The 20573-nt window shown below is 39.9% G+C and overlaps 2 protein-coding genes across 4 annotated transcripts in view; one reads left to right on the forward strand and one right to left on the reverse strand.

Moving 5' to 3' along the window:
- Positions 1-17820, forward strand: part of rab27b (RAB27B, member RAS oncogene family) — a 28225-nt gene extending 10405 nt beyond the window's left edge. Inside the window, exons 1-6 of one of the 2 annotated variants that reach the window (XM_056730585.1) lie at positions 2276-2349; positions 9182-9353; positions 10656-10741; positions 14099-14202; positions 14282-14405; positions 15829-17820. In XM_056730585.1, the coding sequence (XP_056586563.1) occupies positions 9201-9353; positions 10656-10741; positions 14099-14202; positions 14282-14405; positions 15829-16015 (654 nt within the window). In that variant the 5' untranslated portion in view covers positions 2276-2349; positions 9182-9200 and the 3' untranslated portion in view covers positions 16016-17820. Of the gene's footprint in view, positions 1-2275; positions 2350-9181; positions 9354-10655; positions 10742-14098; positions 14203-14281; positions 14406-15828 lie in introns of those variants that run through there. The other variant, XM_056730584.1, reaches the window with a different exon arrangement.
- A 1224-nt stretch (positions 17821-19044) lies between these two features.
- LOC130408041 (cingulin-like protein 1) overlaps positions 19045-20573 on the reverse strand; it is a 34178-nt gene continuing 32649 nt past the window's right edge. For both annotated transcript variants that reach the window (XM_056731446.1, XM_056731447.1), the window contains 2 exons: positions 19530-19693; positions 19045-19445 (listed from right to left, as the gene is read on the reverse strand). In XM_056731446.1, coding sequence (XP_056587424.1) covers positions 19331-19445; positions 19530-19693 — 279 coding nt within the window. In that variant the 3' untranslated portion in view covers positions 19045-19330. The remainder of the gene's footprint in view (positions 19446-19529; positions 19694-20573) is intronic.

Raw genomic sequence — 20573 nt, forward strand, 5'->3', positions numbered from 1 at the left:
TAAATTAAATAAAAAATAAAGGTTGCACTTCACTGTCACAATAGCGTGTTTTAAAGCATCTCACATGAAAAACAACATTCCTCACATTCTTCTCTATAATACAGAGCGTGTGAGTGAGCGTGTTTTTCTCATGTGCTCTCACTGACCGTGAGCTACGAGATTCTGTGATGTCCAGAGATTCAGCATCTAATCACACGTTACACTTTACCCTATAAAGCGATACGCGTGTGTAAGTTGACATGACATCTCATTACCCAGAATTCATGGGTGCTGGAGACAGGACTGTGGTCTGTAGCATTAACACACAGCTCACTGCTCAGCCGATCATCCGTTGACCCGTGTGTGGAATAAATCACACTAATTGCTAGATTCATTTGATTTGATTGGTCAGTTTACTCAGTGATTTGAGCACATTGTAAAAACACAAAGACATCAGATTCTCTTTCACTCTTCAGCTCCACTGCTGACATTTCACTTGTGAGTGTTTCTTTTGTTTTGTGTGTGTGTGTTTGTGTGTGTGTGAGCTAGTAAGCGTGTTGTGTGTGTGAGCACACAAACGTGTTGTGTGTGTGTGAGCAAGCGTGTTGTGTGTGTGAGCAAGCAAGCGTTTCGTGTGTGTGTGAGCAAGCGTGTTGTGTGTGTGAGCAAGCAAGCGTTTTGTGTGTGTGTGTGTGTTTTTTGAGCAAGCAAGCGTTTTGTGTGTGTGTGTGTGTGTGTGTGTGTGTTTTTTGAGCAAGCAAGCGTTTTGTGTGTGTGTGTGTGTGTTAGTGTGTGTGTGTGAGCAAGCGTGTTGTGTGTGTGAGCAAGCAAGCGTTTTGTGTGTGTGTGTTTTTTGAGCAAGCAAGCGTTTTGTGTGTGTGTGTGTGTTAGTGTGTGTGTGTGAGCAAGCGTGTTGTGTGTGTGAGCAAGTAAGCGTGTCGCGTGTGTGTGTGTGTGTGTTTTTTTGAGCAAGCAAGCGTTTTGTGTGCGTGTGTGTGTGAGCAAGCGTGTTGTGTGAGCAAGCAAGCGTGTTGTGTGTGTGATAAAGCAAGCGTGTTGTGTGTGTGTGTGTGTGAGCAAGCGTGTTGTGTGTGTGATAAAGCAAGCGTGTTGTGTGTGTGTGTGTGTGTTTTTTGAGCAAGCAAGCATGTTGTGTGCACTCATACAGTTTGTTAATGTTTTTAAGCGTGTTGTTGTGTGTGGTAGTTGGACTGAGAGAGAGAGAGCAGGGTTCAGTGTGTGAGAGAGAGAGCTCATATTCCTCCTCATTATAACGTCTTCACTGATTCTGAATCATCACGTACAGTACAGTACAGTACAGTGTGTTCCTGCTGTGAGTGATGTCATGTCAGTCTCAGCTCTTCATCATGTGACAGCAGAAGTGATGCGGAGATGAATACTTTAAAGAAAAGTTCTGCACACTATTCATTTAATGTTCAGCTGAACTTTCACTTCATGGAAATCTCGTCCTCAGAAGACACATCATCATCCTGCACACACACTAGAGGAGAGTACACACTTCTCTCTGACTGAAACTTATCAGACGGTAATGCATTTCTCTCAGCAGTCAGCACTGAATATCTGTGAATGACTGAAAACACTGTGTGTGTGTGTGTGTGTTGTGTGCGTCTGTGTTTGGGTGCGTGTGTGTTGTGTTCATCTATGAGTGTATGTTTGGTGTGTGCGTACGTGAAAACATGTAAGAAGACATAGAAGTGTTTGTGTACTATCACATGACTGTGTGTGTGTGTGTGTGTGTTATGTTCTTGTGTGTTTGTTTGTTTGCGTGTGTGTTGTGTTCGTCTGTGCGTGCATGTTTGGTTTGTGCGTATGTGAAATCATGTTAGAAGACATAGAAGTGTTTGTGTACTATCCCATGACTGTGTGTGTGTTATGTTCGTGTGTGTTTGTTTGCGTGTGTGTTGTGTTCGTCTGTGCTTGCATGTTTGGTTTGTGCGTATGTGAAATCATGTTAGAAGACATAGAAGTGTTTGTGTACTATCACATGACTGTGTGTGTGTGTGTGTGTTATGTTCTTGTGTGTTTGTTTGTTTGCGTGTGTGTTGTGTTCGTCTGTGCGTGCATGTTTGGTTTGTGCGTATGTGAAATCATGTTAGAAGACATAGAAGTGTTTGTGTACTATCCCATGACCGTGTGTGTGTGTGTGTGATGCGCCGCGAGCCTTCAGCAGTAATGGTTCAGCCCAGTGAAGACGGGGTAAGTGCTGTGTGTTAGTGTGTGTGTGTGCTGAGCAGGGGTGTGGTTTAATGTGTGTGTGTGTGTGTGTGTGTGTGTGAGCAAACGCTCTCTCAGATAAGACTCCGCACAGCTCAGGAAGTTTTTCTCCACACAAGAAGGAATATTACGAGGGTAAGCTGTACGTGTTTGTATTTTTTATGACATAAATGATGGTTTGTGTATTTTAGTTGTTGTGGTTCTACAGGTTAAAGTTGTTGATGTAAATGAGTATTTACGGTGTTAAAGTCGATGTGGTCACACCCTCATGTGTCCAGATTTGAATGAGAACTTATGAAGTCTGTTGTAGAGACAAAGTGTTTAGATCTCTCACACTGTTTACTGTAACAAAACACAATTTGGTTAGAAACTGGAGACGAGACCGTATGTGAGGTGATGATATTCAGGACGGTTGTCTGTTTAGGCCTCTCGTTCAGATTTGTTCTAGTCTTGTCAATATTCTCACTGGCCAGGAGGCAAACATCCATATGTGATGCTTTAGAAGCAAAGTGTTTTTATGAATAGATTCAAGTGTCAGGATGATTATATACAGCCTATTGAAAAATGTTCATCCAGTAAACTTTGAAAGATTGTGCAAACAATACATTAAAGTTTGAAATACTGAAATATATATTTCTGAGACAAAAAGTTTGAAATTAAGCTAGAAAATGAAATGAACTAGTACCAGTAATATAAAGTTTTTGTATTCATGATGTAATGTAATATAGATGTTTATTTTGGTAATCCAGCTTGTTGCACCAAAACTTGTGATAATTCTGTTCTCACTTATCACTCGTGACATCATGTGTTTTCTGTGATAGATCTGAATGACCTAAAGAGCATCAGCCAATCATACACTGGTCACATGATCTTCAGGGGGCAGGGCTAATTCAGAAACAGCTGTTGCTGCATCCCAATTCACTTACTTACACTATGCCCTTAAAGTATGGACTGATTTTGTTGTGGAAAAGTATATTCATTTTAGTGTGTAGCATCATTGTGTGCACGCACTGGGACCTACTAACACGAACGTGGCCATGTCGTCTAGACGACACTTTGATCATTAACTGTCACGAAAATCAATTTATGGTTCTTCCTTGCGTTAAAGTATTTCGTCATTCGTTATTTTGTTTGTAACCTTAACCAAATATAAAAAAAATTAGCGGAGCATCTTTTATTTAGTTGTATTAATGCAGTGTAGCGTCGCTAAACTCTGCCCTCTCGAGGTGAGTTGTGGGTAATATCAGCCGTTAAGTGTCCATAGGTTCACACTTTGGGCCCTATTTTATTAATGTAAGCGCATGGTCTAAAGCGAAGGTGACCTCAGGGAGTGTCCGAATGCACTTCTGCTAGTTTAACGCGCCCGGGCACATGCTCTAAAGGGGTCGTCCTGATTCTCTTAATGAGTAATGGGTGTTTTTTGGCCAGTAAACCGATCAGAGTCTCATCTCACATTGCCTTTAAGAGCCAGTTGAGCTCGCGCCATGACGGATTCGCTATTTACACGGCGGTTTTATTAAGAGCTAGACTGAACTCTTCTCCAGAGACGGAACTTGCATCTACAGGACAAGCTGGATTTTTTCTTTATGTCCACAATAATCATCTTTTACATTGTACTCCATTCATTTTTATATATGACATGTTCGTGTGCTGCTGCGCTTCCCTCTGTGTAATAAATAAAGTGAAAGCATGTTGTGGACCCAACCAGAGGTGCATTTTCTACTGCTCTTTAAATAAAATAACAAAATTCTGCTATTTTTCAGTTCAATTCTTCAGTTCCTCAAAATAGCAACGCGCCAACAATGCCCCTGAAAACACCTTATTTAGAGTAACACTACCATGGCGACAAATGCATTTGCTGTTTAAACTACGCCGCGCAGGATGGGAAATTGAGAACTGCTGAAACTAGCAAAAATACTTGCGCTGAATTTTCACTGGAAACTGTACACCATCCGGGTACTTTGAGATTACTTATTTCAGTGTAATATGATTTGGTACTAATTTTATTTGCGAATACGATTTTGGACAGATAGTATGCGACTTGAGCCGCAGCATGCAAGAACAAGACTAGACTCTTCTTTTGAATCTGTTTCAAATGTTATTTTGAATCACGGAAACTCTATTGTGCATGCCGGAGAACATCCTTCTCATTGGTTGCTAGGGAGGCACAGGCCTTAGTAACCACCGCGGTACACCATAGCAACTTCATAGCAGAGCTTGTTAAGTATTGTGGAAGTGATTGACTGTGATGAATGAATGTATGAATGCTCTGGTCTAATGTAATCGTGTAAATGTCAGTGTGTTTGTGTAATGACACGTCATGCTTCAGACTCACAAATGGGGCAGATTAACAAAACCTCATTTACATTCTGAACAATATTAAACCGACGTCAATAAAACGTACAGTATGAGTGGCATTCCAAAAACACAATCTTGTTAGGATTGAAATGGACAAATGTGTTTCAGGTGCATTTCCCAATAAATCCGTTTAGCATCTGTTGTTAAATGTCAGATGTTTCCTAAGCTCTCCGGGTTATTTATTCAATTACGCTTTAAGGTCAGAAGGCGGTGTGAGCAGGTCACCCTTCATCTCACACTCATTTATCCAGAGCTCGTAAAATCTCCAAGACAAGACTTGACTGCTCACGTGTTGCTCTCGGACGGCTCAGGAGATTTGATGGAGGTCTCAGTTGTGTTTCATGTGTTAACTCGGCCTCAGATGTTTCTCTTGATATTAGAGACGTCACAATTATTAAATAATCATCTCATCACAGTTATTTCAGATAACAGCAATTATTGTAAATCCTTAAAACAAGAGTGATCTTCAGCATTTTACATCCAATGTCCTGGATCTGCACTCACGGTTATGTTCACGTGACATTTCTTCATCATTTGAGTTTCATCAGATTGCTATTTTTGTGTTTATGAGTTTGATTCAAGTGATTCCAGATTTGCTGCAGCAAGACGACCTCATCCTCTCAGTTCTCTCTGTTAAGGTCGCTCTGTTGGGAATGTTACTAGTTATTTACAGAAAATGTATCTACATTTTATTCATTGAATAAATTAATTGTATTTAATCGTTCGAATTGTCAAAGTCTTTAAACAGACAATTAATCGTCAGCCATATTTCATCATCGTGACAGGTCTACTTAAAATTGATCTGGAGAAAACAAAAGAGAATCAAATGAGCGTGTACTTGTTGGAGGTGTAAATGTTTTCATACACACACGTACGCAGACTCACACACACACACACACACACACACAGATTGTCATGTGATAGTCCACAAACAAATCTGTCTTCTAACATGTTTTCACTTACACACGCACACAAACACACATACAACACAGGCACGCACACAGACAAACACAAGCACACAGGCATACACACAAACAAAACAAACGCAAATCTACAATGTAGATTGTAGAGGTCAAATAATCTGGATTTGAGATAATGTGATGAGAAATGTTTGAGTTGTTTTGAGATCTTCAATAATATTGACTTATGATTGCAGACGAGACAAATCTGAGCTCAGTTTGACACATCCTTGACATCTCCTCTCAAACTCTAATGAAACTCTTTGTCTCAGGAGAAACATCAGAGACACACATGAGACGTGAGCAGGTTTCTATTTGGCGTTTCATTGATGTGTGTGTGATATTAAAGCGTGGTGATGTCAGTGATGTGCTGTTATGTGAGGAGGTCTGTGAGTGTTTGTGTGCATCACACTTACACATAAACACTCTTATTGTCTAAAACTGTCAGAGATTGCAAGAACATTTTTTAGTTCTTTTAATTCTCATTTTTTTGTTTTGAATTTTTGTTTTATTATTATATATTTTTATAAACTCTATAGAGTTTAGCAGATGAACACTTCACTGCAGCGTTTATGTAAATGTAGAGCAAATCCGTTTGGTTTGCGACGAGTGTTATGAACCTAAAACTCTAAACATACTTTTTGAAGTAGTGAAATCATTAAGTTGTATTGCAAACCATCATGATATATACAGTATTGCTATATGTTTACAGCACTAGTGTTCAGCCTGAAGCCAAAGGTGAGCTCAATTCAATAAACAAATGTCATTGTGTTCATTCAGTCAAAGTGATTTCATTACAATGCTAAAACAATTACACACGACAAAGATGTTAACTTAATAATTGAGGCTTTTGTGTCTTAACCTCCTTTAAGCTTCTTGTTTTAACAGACGGATCAACAGATGTTAGGTTTTACCTGATGCAGATGTACTGTATAGAGTGTACATCAATAATACATTTCTCCATAAACAATACAGGGTTTAAAACGACTCAAAAGCAATGAAAAGAAAAATCATTTAAATGCATATAAACATGATTCTCAGTACATCATGAATACACACAAACAGTAAAGATGGAAAACAGCTCATCACATCTGTCTGTACACACAGGGTTTTTCCTGCATAGAGAAATTGACTCGACAAAATTATGTTCTTAAACAAGAAACGCTGCGTGCATTTAAGACTCATTTGAAACTGCAGTTGCGGCTGTTTCGGTATCAGAACACTGAGGCGCTAAAAAGAGTTGCAGAACAAGAGCTAAAGGTGTTTCACAGATGTTTGTTTTGCATCCGAGTACGTTTATTTTAGTGGTGGGCATAGATTCATTTTTTTAATCTAGATTAAAATGGCTCATTTGAATTCTGCCGAAGGCATTCAGAATATGTGTGCTACTCAAATAATGACTAAAAGTAAGTCTTTGAGAACGGGTTTCTCAAGCCAGGTGGCGCATTAGACCAGGGGCTCATCTCCTGTTTCCAAAATGCATCACAAACTGCTTGAGAAAGCTGTTCTACTATGATAATTGGTGATGAAAATTAAATTATGTTCAATAAGATGAACTTGTGTTTACTTCCGCATTAGCTAAGGGATGATTTGCGTTTAGGTGGTACTTGAGACTGGAAGAGCTCCTACAGTACATTTACATTTAGTCATTTAGCAGACGCTTTTATCCAAAGCGATTTACAAAGAGTGAGGGAGCAACAAGCGATATGTCATACAGGAGCCATAATACATTAGATCTCAATACAAAGTTACTGGTTTCAACTAAAGCTAGACCGCTACCTGTTGAGAGAAAGTGTTTTTTTCTAAACCAATTCCGCATTGCACAAGGTGCAAACAACCTTAGTCTTGTCGATGTTTCTATTGGGAAGCTTCTTAAAAATTAATATTCCCTGAAGCAAACCCGGCGGCTTCATAGCATGTTAGCACGTCACGTTTGATACGGTAATTTCACAGTAACGTTATGTTGTGTTCAGACCAAACGCGAATGGCGCCTCAAGCGCGAGTGATTTATATGTTAATGAAAAGAGCCAATAGACCTACTTGCTGCGCTAAGGACGCGAATGAAGCCCTGGTTATGAGATGATGAGGCGGTTTCTGCTTCCGCGAATGACGCGAATCACGCGAGTTGAAAAATCTCGTTCTCGCCCCGTACAGTGCAGTTAAGCTGGTATACATCCGCGCTAAAATATCAAGGTGAAAGTCATCATAGCTTGTGTAGTATAGACCCAGCTCCCAACCCAACTTTGAGAATAGATTAACGGCGACATTTTTTTTAACGCGCGATAATAGTCTCACTGCGTTAACGGCCCACCACTAGTTTATTTCTTTAAATTATTTAAATTATTATGACATCCATCATTGTAATGTATTTAGCTGTGCAGTTGGATCGTTGAATCAGCTTATACTGTACACTACACAGCGAGTTCACCAGTATGAGTTTAGAACGACTCGCACACGAATGACTCATTTGAACCGATTCATTTAAACTATTGAACTTTTCAGTCACTATAGCGAATATAAGAGATCACTGAATCATTTAAAGTGAACCACACAGAATGCAAGATGTGAATGAGCTTTGATCATTTTGCTTAATTCAGTTGGCTCAGTTGTGGGGTGAAAATGTTGTTCTCTTTGTTAATGTTTTATATAATTGAATAATTGTCATTTTCATCTAATTTTATTAGAATTTTAATATGTCAAAGTCACTTTGGTTAAGCCACTTAAAGGTACAGGAGGCCTACGTGTGTGTGTACAAGTTCAGGATAGCACAAGCTCCGCCTCATTATGATACATCTGATGTTTACATACTTTACCCCTTACAGAATCTGCAAAACATGAACTATTAAAAATATAAGTAATAATACATGTTATGTTTCGTTTTTAAAGGTGTCTGAACTCTGCGTAACTCAATGTAATCTGTCTATCATATCATATGTGACAGATTTGTGAGAATGAGAAACACAGCATAAGACCGCTGCTGACGGATGAATGAATGACATCACGGTGACATCACAGTCATAGACAGAAAGAGATGATTAAGATGATGATGTTCTTCACACTTTTCTAAGAATGAGATAAAGTGAGCTCCATTACACGTCTAATAATCTTCATACTAAAGTTTCTTCTTTAAAATCTTCATGACCCTCTCTTTGACCTCTAGTATTACATCATAATGTTAGTAATATTCATGTCATTGGCTGTGTGTTACCGTTGTGATAACTGAATAGGATGAAGTTATAGTCACATGAAACAGCAAACTTTGATTTAAAGAGCGCAGTGACTTTCTATTCAAATCGTGTGCGGGGGTAATAATTGACGTGTGTCCTTAGTCTTTTCATTCATGTGTTTTTTAAAGACGGAGCAGATGAAACACATCTCAACTTTGTTTGTCAGCTCTTCCACAATTTCCAAAACATTCATCTTCATTTATAATATAGCATCACACGTGCAGCCAGACTGCATACAAGTAAACAAATAAACTCCAGAAACTAAATCTCCAGTTATTTACACTGCCACCTAATGGTGAACAACAGAATCACATAATTCAGGTTAAATTATCATGTGTTTGATTGTGACAAACTTTCCAAGTCTTAAATGTCTTCAGAAAGTTGGTGTTGACAATTGTTGATTTCAGGTGTTGTGTGTTGTAGGTTTAGCTCCAGCAGCACTATGACTGATGGAGATTATGATTATCTGATCAAACTCCTGGCGCTGGGAGACTCTGGAGTGGGAAAGACAACCTTCCTCTACCGCTACACCGACAACAAATTCAACCCCAAATTCATCACCACTGTCGGCATCGACTTCAGAGAAAAGAGAGTGGTCAGTACACACCTGATGCTTGTGTTGTGTTTTGTGTGTGTGATGTCAGAGAAAAGAGAGTGGTCAGTACACACCTGATGCTTGTGTTGTGTTTTGTGTGTGTGATGTCAGAGAAAATAGAGTGGTCAGTACACACCTGACGCTTGTGTTGTGTTGTGTGTGTGTGTGTGATGTCAGAGAAAATAGAGTGGTCAGTACACACCTGACGCTTGTGTTGTGTTGTGTTGTGTGTGTGTGTGTGTGATGTCAGAGAGAAGAGAGTGGTCAGTACACACCTGACTCATGTATTGTGTTTAATACGTCCGCAAGTGTGTGTTACTGTGTTTAAGTGTGTGTATGTTGGTTTGACTGCGATTGTGTCCTTGTTTTTATATCTCGGTGGGGACCTAAACCTGAATACACAAAAAAGCGCAAAAGGTTTTCTAAGATCTTTAGGTTAAGGGGATAAAAATCACTACGCCTATGGACTGTCCCCACAGTAATAATATATGTTGTGTGTGTATGGTGTGGGGGTTGTGTGTGTAGGTTGTCTGTGCGTGTAGGTTGTGTGTGTGCGTGTTGTTTGTGTGTGCGTTTGTTGTGTGTGTGTGTGTGTGTGTGGAGCGTGTGCTATTGTTGTGTGTGTGGGGTGTGTGTGTTGTTGCTGTGTGTACTTTTGTTGTGTGTGGTGTGTGTGTGTGTGTGTGGTGTGTGTGTGTGTGTGTGTGTGTGTGTGAGTGTGTGTGTCTGAGTGAGTGTGTGTGGTTGTGTTTGGTGTGTATTGTGTGTGTGTGTGTGGGTGTGTTGTTTGTTTGTTGTGTGTGACTGTGTGTGTGTGTTTGAAGGTTGTGTGTATGTGTATGTGTGTGTGTGTGTGTGTGTGTGTGTTCCACCCACTACACTAGCCTGTGATGATCTGGAAGAAAATCGATAATGAGACGCAGCCTGAACTTCTCTCACCGCCTCAAACACACACAAACACACACACACACACACACACAGTGTGAATCATCAGGGGTCAGATCTCACACACACAAACACGCACAACATCCAAGCTGCCCACATCATCTGAGCAGAACAGTCTCCGTATGCTGCTCAGCTATATTATAAACATGACATGTAATATTTGTACTTTTATAGATCCAGTGATATAAAGAGTGTGTACTATCCCATCATGCACTGGGGCTCAAAAGGTCTCTAGTGTGCATGAAAAACGATTTCAACTCACAACCCTGAACCCTTGGTGACCTCATCCTCCCAAACGAATCTTTAACAGAGATGAAGTGAGTTATTACATTGAGCGCTTCTCTTGTGTTTCTGCAGGTTTACACCACAAACAGTCCTAATGGAACAACAGGGAAAACCTTTAAAGTTCACCTGCAGCTCTGGGACACCGCAGGACAGGAGAGGTACACCAAACACACACTTTCATCATCATCATCATCATCATCTCGGACTGTGATGGTTTTAAAGGGAAACATAAAGTTGTTTTTAGTCCTCAAAGTAAACCGTTCTTTAAAGATGTAGCATGTTTACGTGATCTGTAGTTTTGTGTTCATCATTAGAGCTCATTCTGGCATTATTATGAATTGTGAGGTTGTCGAATTCTTCACTTTAAAGTAACTATGAACATGCTTTTTAAAATAAAATATAGAGGAGTAAAAATGTTGATATGATGCTTTGGAACAAAGTCAACCGTGTCAAAATAAAAGTACTCTGAGCAAGTAAAGTTACATCGTTTTTTTCCTTAGAATCAATACAGTAGTGAACTTTGTTACCACTGGGAAAAAGAAATTACGTTTTCGTTACATTCATTCAGACTTTCAGGTTCTCATGAGTAGTTTGTGTTTTCACACACAGAGACTGAGGCTGCGTCTCAGATCGTCTACTTCCACACTATATAGTAGACAGAAACGAGTATGAGTCATAGGGCTGAAATGATTCCTCGAGTTACTCGAATAATTCGATTACAAAAAATTGCCTCGAAGCTTCATTTAATCCATTTCAGTACAGGACCGTTATTACTCACGTAACTCATTCATGTTACAGGGCTCTCTCAAAGGCAAGGCAAGTTTATTTCTATAACACATTTCATACACAAGTGCAATTCAAAGTGCTTTACAGAAAATGATTGACAGAAAGAAATAAGACGTATCTTTAAAATGCAAACGATTTAAGATCACAAACACTTTTTAAGATTTTAAGAAACAATAAAACAGCAATAAAATTGATAAAAATGTGAGTGTATATATAAAAAGAATAAGAGCAAATAAAAATAAATGAGAAATAAAAGTGCAGTTGATGTAAAGCAGCACAGTGCTCAGGTTGTGAATGCACAGCTACACAAGTGTGTTTTTAATCTGGATTTAAAAGTATCTAATGTATGTGAACGTCTGATGTCTTCTGGAAGCAGATTCCAGCTACAGGTGGTGTAATGACTAAACGCTGATTCGCCCTGTTTTGAGTGAACCCTTGTTATCTCTAACTGACTTGATCCTGATGATCTGAGAAATCTGTTTGGTTTATATTCAATGAGCATATCTGAGATGTATTTAGGTCTTAGATCATTAAGTGGTTTATAGACCATAATAATACTTTGAAGTTGATTCTAAAAGTAACTGGTAACCAGTGTAAGGACCTGAGGATTGGAGTGATATGCTCAGATTTTTTGGTTCTGGTCAGAATCCTGGCAGCAGCGTTCTGTATGAGCTGCAGCTGTCTGATGGTCTTTTTGGGAAGACCTGTAAGGAGTCCATTACAGTAATCCACACTGCTGGTGATGAAAGCATGAAGTAGTTTCTCAAAATCTTGACTTGAGACAAAACATCTGATTCTGGCTATGTTTCTGAGATGGTAGTACGCTGATTTGCTTATTGCTTTGACATGACTGATGAAACTAAGGTCAGACTCCAAAATGACCCCAAGATTTTTTACCTTGCTTTGTGTCTTTAAAGCTCTTAAGTCAAGGTATGTGTTTACCTTGTTAGTTTCATCCTTGTTACCAAAAACAATGACTTCAGTTTTGTTTTTATTGAACTAAAGGAAGTTTTGACACATCAAAGTGTTAATTTCATCAATGCATTGGCAAAGAGAGTCAATAGGCCTGTAGTCATTGGGTGAGAGGACTAGGTAGATCTGAGTGTCGTCTGCATAGCTGTGGTAGGCAATTTTGTAATTTTACATTATTTGGCCAAGTGGGAGCATATACAAATTGAAGAGAAGCGGTGCAAGAATCGAGCCCTGTGGAACACCACAAGTCATGGGTGTCCAGTCAGATTTATGGTTGCCTATGTTCACATAGTAACCTCTCCCTTTAAGGTATGACCTAAACCATTTAAGTAGCAACCCAGAAAGCCCTACCCAGTTTTCCAGCCTATTTAGGAGTATGGTGTGATCTACCGTGTCAAATTCAGCACTGAGATCTAGTAAAACCAGAACTGATATTTTGCCTGAATCAGAATTCAATCGAATATCATTAATTATCTTTATGAGCATTGTCTCTGTGCTATGATGCTGATGGAAACCAGACTGATAATTGTCCAAGTAGCCAATTGAGTTCAAGAATTTGGTCAGCTGATTGAAGACAACCTTTTCAATGATCTTGCCTATTAAAGGAAGATTTGATATTGGTCTGTAGTTGTAGGTTTTGTCGAATCTCACGCATTCACCCTGAGACACACTCATTTTAGTCTGTTCACATGTATTTTCATGCTGATAAATAAGTGATAGTTTATTGAAATGGTGAACTGCTATTTTACTTACTTGGAGTCTATTTTGCGAGTGAAACTGGTTGTCCGTCTGCATTGAGTCCTTAAAACTGGATGCGGACTAGACTTTGTTGTTCTGAGTGAATAAACTGCACAGTTTAACGTGTAACACGCGTGATTCTCATGGGTTTGTCATGAACACATGAACTTCATCTATAGAGCTGCTCTGAGAGTTTATTTCACCAGCATGTTATTGTTTGATTGAAGAAACAGAAATACTAAAAAATAAGCGTCTTCTGACAACCTTTCAAAATAAAAGTCAAACTAACTCTGTATTTATATGTGGATAAATATAATACTGTTTTACTAAAACTAAATTAAATAAACTAAATGCATCATGCATAAGCTGAAGCTAGTTGTTTACCTTTTTTATTTTTATTAATGTTTAAATCAGTTTAAATCAGTAAAAATCAGTAGAATACTAAGTTACTAAAATTATGGATAGCTGCAGCCCTAGTGAGTCATGAATAGTATGTACGAAAGAAAAAACAGTAGGCGAGAAATACACAGTGTGGATCAGATGAACCCTTTTCTATCCCATGATGCCACGGGAGATGAGCAACGCTCACAATTCAAAAGTAAATAAAAGAAATAAAGCGGAAAACTTCTGTTCGTTTTTTATATAAGTGCCAATAAATAAATTTCTGGTGACTGAATGATGTTTTTATCAACGCTCACGTGTAGGTCACAGTCAATAGGTCACAGGTCAAAGAGCACACGAGTCACATGACCAGAAAACATGGCGCGCGCAGTATGTCCAAAATGTATTCATACTACACCCACTCATACTATACTGAACAAATTTAGGTAAACTTATTCTTAATTCAAATTCAGTACGTACGGTCACAGTACTCCATTTCAGACGCAGCCAGAGAGTGTGATTATCATCCTGAGGTCCTGTGTGATGTTTCTCAAACGTTCATTTGATATTTTCTGATGTGAAGTCAGATGAATGAAACGTTTTGTCAGTATGTATTAATGATGTTGTGTCTCTGACAGGTTCAGGAGCTTGACCACAGCGTTCTTCAGAGACGCCATGGGGTTTCTCCTCATGTTTGATCTGACCAGTCAACAGAGTTTCCTCAACGTCAGAAACTGGATGAGTGAGTGACCACAGACACACATATACTGATCAGAGACCAACACAGACGTGTGTGTGTGTGTTTGTTTGTTTGTGTGTAGGTCAGCTGCAGGCCAACGCGTATTGTGAGAACCCGGATATTGTTCTTGTTGGTAATAAAGCGGATCTGGCCGATCAGAGGGAAGTCCAGGAGAAACAAGCGAGGGAACTCGCCGATAAATACGGGTGAGTCACACACCATGTCATCAAACATCGTCAGAACAATAGCTAAACAACCAACAACATCACAACCGCCTGACACCAACACTCTAGTAACCATGACAACCATCCTGAACAGCCAATGCTCTGATCATGAAGCACATGTGTGATTTCTTAGTTCATTTGACTCATTTAAGAACAGATGAGCAGTGGACGTCTGAAACCGGGTTTGATATCTGCTCATATCTGTTCTCTTGACCGCACGGCCTCAAACACACGCAAACACCTCACAAACATGACTGCACATCACTTGTTTTTTGAAGCAGTTACATGTATGACCCTGACTGGCTTTTCAACACATATAAAGAGAGTAAAAAAGAGACAACATACCTGTAAACTCTTCATCCATGTGTTTCCTGAGGAAGTGATGTCACTCTTCACAGGTCATGTGATCGTTGGGATGAACCACTTCTTTTTTATTATTGAAATAACGTCTCACTTTGCTTGATCACAAATCACAGTTATTTTGGTTTTCTTTACGTTTTATGAATATTTTGAATTACCTTTATATTTTATATTTGCAGTTTTCATGTTAATTTAGTTTATATTTTTATTTCACGCTTTTATTATTTATCTGTTATTTTCTATTTAGGTTTAATATGCTTTGTGTTTTGTTTTAGTTTTTATGTATATCCAGTAAATAATTTTGTTCCTTAACTTAAACTTATTTCAGGTTATTACCATAGGACAAAATATATGAAGAGTTTGGTTCCAAAATGAGAAAACTGTATTTTTAAATCATGTTTTTATTATGTTCTCATGTTTTTATTGTGTTAGTTAGCAGTGTTTTTTAGTTATTATGGGTTAAATCGAAACAAACCAACTGAAGATTGATTGATATTACTTGGAATGGACAATAAAAACACATGATTTTTGACATTTTTATTTTGGATTTACTTTCAAACAATCAACTTAATAATCCAGTCACAAACATTATTTTTAAAGCACATATCCCAGTGTCTTTTTGATATAAGTATAAAAGTTATTTCTATGTTCATGTTTGCAGTGCAGAATGACAGAAGCGACGAATGCCAAATATAAAAAATGGAGTACAATGTGAAAGATGATTCTAGTTGACATTAAGATAAAGATCTGGCTTGTCCTGTAAGATGATCTGCTCGTGCACTTTAACCTCACGCTCGAGCAGATGCGTTTCTTTGCTCGTGGTGCGAGCGCAACTGACCCTTAAAGGGAGAGAGAAATGAGACTGATTGGTTTACTGCACGTTACGCCCATAAACACTCATTGCTCATTGACCATGTGCCCGAGTGCGCCGACCGTTTTCTAGCAGAAGTAAGAGTTTAGACCATGCGCTTACATCGTTAAATCGTGCCCAATATGTTTATGAATGTGTTTGTGTGAACTGAAGGTTTGTTTTGTGTTCTGTCAGTATTCAGTATTTTGAGACGAGCGCAGCCACTGGTTCTGAGGTGGATAAAGCCGTGGTGACGCTTTTGGATCTGGTGATGAAGAGAATGGAGCAGTGTGTAGATAAACCCGCCGCAGACGCACAAAACACAGACAGCACCAGCAAACTGGAGGCTGCGCCGGCCAACGAGAAGAGATGTGCATGTTAAAGAAGCGGGACGTGCCCTTTATCTCCCTGCGCTGGAGCCGTACCGCTCGTCCGGGAGACGTCAAACAGCCGGCGCTGGTGCTGAACTCAACCGTGTTAGACATCTGTGTGGACGTTTTCATTTGAACAGGTCTCCCTTACTAAAGCATCATTATCAATCCCTTCAAAATGTTTGCAAACATGTCTTTATATTTAGATCTTAGTCCAGAAGCGCTACGGGCGCGGGCTTACATCGGCCGTTTCTGCATTGATGTGATGACGTCTGTCCCGTTTAAGCCGACGGCTGAACAAACTTCACCCTGGCAGTAGAAGCAGATGAACGTGCTTTCGTTGGTGTAGCTGGAGGACTTCATGCGCTCGTGTAGAGCGGTTCACACCTCACATCATTAATCCGATGAATTTAGCTGGACGTTGATTTATGAATATTTCTGCTCACACGTTTACGTTGCGTTTTCTCCTCTCCTACTAAAATGAATGTGTTCACACTTATAGAAGGTCTAGAATCAGAAGCGTTATTCATGAAGCTCCAGCTGACAGACGGCTGTTTGTGTGCCAAACTCTCTAACACTGCCTGCCAGAGTTCATCTCTGGTGACCTGTGCATGTCTACACGACACGACGGGATAAACTCCTGCCGCGTGTCGTCGTGTTTCGCCTGCCAATGCTTGTTTGTTACAATGAGCGTGTAATGCGTGCATGCGGTCAACGTCGAGTTTACACACACGCACACAGATGAAACCTGCACCCAAATGAGATTTCGTTTTAGATCGGTATTTTAGATTCGTAGAGTTTTGCACGGAGCCTGTTCCTGTAAAGATCAATCTGCAAGAGTAACTTGACATGTTGCTGATATTTTTTCATCCTGTTGAGTAAATAACTTTAAGATACGAAACAATGACAACTCAATTTGTACTGTAGCGCAGTGGTTCTCCAACTGGGGGGGCGCAAAGATGGGTCCGGGGGCCCACAGTTTTGTGTCATTTTATGAAATATAGAAATGTATCATACATTTAGTGCAATCAAACGCCAAATAAAAAAAAATCAACATTGTAAAATTGAGTCTGTCTTTGGTTTAATTGAAATTCTATTTATTTGGGGGGGCCACAAAGCATTGCAACCCACACAAAGGGGGGCATAAAATGAAAAAGTTTGAGAACCACTGCTGTAGTGGACGCATGAAGGATTCTCGGCATAAAAAAGTGAGACATTTTAGGGCAAATCAGATCTCTGAAAATGTAATAGACATGACAATCCTCTCTTGTGATGTTTGATTGGGTGAATCTGTTTTTCCGTTTTCTTCATCTTAATGCAGTTTGATTTTTGTCCTAAAGTGCCAAATCAGAGAGATGTCGTGCCATATGACAGCTGTGATGTGCTGTGAATGTGATGATCACATGTTCACATCTGCTTTTGTGTTTGTAGAGATCTCGTGCTCGGCCTTTAACACAAGCTGTGTGTGTATGTGTATGTGTGTGTGTTTTACTGGAATAAATTTGCCACAAAGTGAGTTTTGTTTTCACGTTTAAGGCATCTGAAGGATGAAGGTCCTCGTGCCTGTGCAAATCTACTGACCAATGACACAAAAGTAGGTCTCCTGACCCGGTCCGCCCGTCCATTTTACTGCTTTATGAGTATGTTTGGCAAACTAAAACAGATAATAACACAAATAACTATGAATTGTACGTGTAAATCAGGTGAAATTAACTCCTCGGTTGTTTTCCGAGTGTTCATTTTGAGTTTCTGTATGCGTGTAATGTGTTACTAAAGAATAAATAAAGAGGAAGAAACGCTTCTTGATATTTCATCATGTCGTGTGGTTCGAGAGTTCTGAATGTGTTCTTGATTCATTCCTTCATCATAAAATAGACACGCATTTATTTTAGCTTCATTTGTTTTCAGTAAATGTGTTTGTTGACTTGTGGTCCTGTCTATTAAGGCCAAAACAGATACCGGGAGCAGAAATCCTTTGAGACTTTTTATTTCCACATTATAGTTCCATACTGAACTTTAAACCGCAGACAAAACACATTTATAGACTACAAACATGAGTTTCTTGCTTTATTTTTAGACGCCACGGAATGCTCTGATAATCCCGTGCACACCTGTACACTAGAGAACCCTCAGTAGGGAACACTCATTACTTTACACATGTTTTACTACGGTAGGTCACCATAACCACATTAATATTGCCAACTCCCAGTCTGATATCATCTCTGAATTCATGCAAAATGACATTAAAACAATACGTTTATAATAATAAAAGACTATAAAGTCAGTTCAAGGGTCGGATGCATCTGAAATTCCCAAAATACATCAAATTAACATCGGAAGAACATTTCATTGACAACATCAGTTTAAAGCTACGGCACCAAACCATTCCTTCAATCAGAGTTCTTTTCTGTTGTTTTCATGAAAATATTTGTAAAATATCTGGACTAGAGAAAAGAAAATACTATTTAACTAATATAAAAGGATATAGTAAGACTTTCAAGAGAATGTCTCTTAAGATTTATTTTTCTTACTTAATAAATGTTCTTGTTTTAAAGCATGAATCTTACAATCTTAATAAAATCTATAGTTTTGAGCGATGCTTAAAAAAGGATATAAAAATGTATCCTACACTAGAAAACAACAGAAGAAAGTGTGATAAAAATGATTTGGTGTAAATACACATTCTCTATGTAAACATTAAACATGAACAATAATATGACAGAAATGACAGAACAGTTGAATGACAACATCCATATAAACTAGAATATATACTGTAGCTCGCGTCCTGTAAACCAAAGAAATCATGTAGACACTTCACAATAAAATTCTGTTTGGTAACATCGGCTCACATGAATTTTAAATATTTGTGCAGCATTTATTCATCTTTATTAACATGACGTGAGATGAATAATCTGCTGGGGTTCACCGATGTTAACAAATGTAAGCGTATTGTATGAAGCGTCACTTTAATAATAATAATATAAGCACATATAATATTTGAAAAAGGTTTTGAGCCCATTCCAATGTTTGGCAGTAGAGACTTTCTTTCTTTCTTTCTTTCTTTCTTTCCATAAACTGTATTAGAAAAACCACAACATTCCTATAATCCTGAACAGTTTGTCCTCAGTTCATGTCATTTCCTGATTTAATGTTGATCTGGTTTTAGATGCAGTCTGGACTGAAGGAGTTTATGCGATCTGGTTTTGATAGTTTGGGATGTTTTGAAGCTTGATGAGGAGTGAAGCAGCAGCGGACAGCAGACACATGTCCAGACTCGTGTACACGTTTGTTTGTTTGTTTGGGTCCATCATGTTTTGTGGAGTGTGTCACACCTGTGTGATGTTTTTCTCTGAGGGTTCTGGTTGCGTCTGCTCGTCCTCCTCATCTATACTCAGATCCAGAAGTTTGAGCTTTTCTAGAGTTTGTCTCGACTCGTTCCTCCTGCGGGACACAATAAGACACACATCATCACATAAACATCACAACTCATCTGCGCATGTGTGTGTGTGTGTGTGTGAGACTGACTTGGTCTGCAGGTGTTGGTCCAGCAGTTGTCTCTGTAGTCTGCTGTTGCTCTCTCTCTCTTCATTCAGTTCTCTCTGTGTGTGTCTGTACTGAGCTTCCCGGCGACTCGTCTCTTCCTCCGCCTCATTCAGCTGTCTCTTCAGTGAACGAATGCGCTGTGTCATCTACACAAACACACACATCAGTGGAGACAAAGCAACAAACCTTTACACGACAAACTAGTTTTGTTCACAACAAAATCTACTGAATTAATACTGTGAGGAAAAGGAAAGTAAGAATCATTCAGAGATGTGCAAAAGTCAGAAAGCACACAGCGGTTTAGTATGAGTGTGACGCCCTCTGGTGGAGAGTGAGTGAGACAGCGAGTTAGTGAGTGAGAGAGTGAGCGAGCGAGTTAGTGAGTGAGCGAGAGAGGGAGTGAGTGAGTGAGTGAGTGAGTGAGTGAGAGAGCGAGTGAGGGAGGGAGCGAGTGAGGGAGGGAGGGAGCGAGTGAGTGAGTGAGCGAGCGAGTGAGTGAGAGAGCGAGCGAGTGAGTGAGAGAGCGAGTGAGGGAGGGAGGGAGGGAGGGAGGGAGGGAGGGAGGGAGCGAGTGAGGGAGGGAGGGAGGGAGGGAGCGAGTGAGGGAGGGAGGGAGGGAGGGAGCGAGTGAGGGAGGGAGGGAGGGAGGGAGGGAGCGAGTGAGGGAGGGAGGGAGGGAGGGAGGGAGGGAGGGAGGGAGGGAGCGAGTGAGGGAGGGAGGGAGCGAGTGAGGGAGGGAGGGAGCGAGTGAGGGAGGGAGGGAGCGAGTGAGGGAGGGAGTGAGAGAGCGAGTGAGCGAGAGAGCGAGTGAGGGAGTGAGTGAGCGAGTGAGCGAGTGAGTGAGTGAGGGAGTGAGTGAAAGAGAGAGCGAGTGAGGGAGTGAGCGAGAGAGTGAGTGAGTGAGGGAGTGAGTGAGTGAGTGAGAGAGCGAGTGAGGGAGTGAATGAGTGAGCGAGAGAGCGAGTGAGCGAGAGAGCGAGTGAGTGAGTGAGTGAGTGAGAGAGAGAGTGAGTGAGAGAGCGAGTG

The sequence above is a fragment of the Triplophysa dalaica genome, chromosome 19, assembly GCF_015846415.1.
Source record: "Triplophysa dalaica isolate WHDGS20190420 chromosome 19, ASM1584641v1, whole genome shotgun sequence".
NCBI lineage: Eukaryota > Metazoa > Chordata > Actinopteri > Cypriniformes > Nemacheilidae > Triplophysa > Triplophysa dalaica.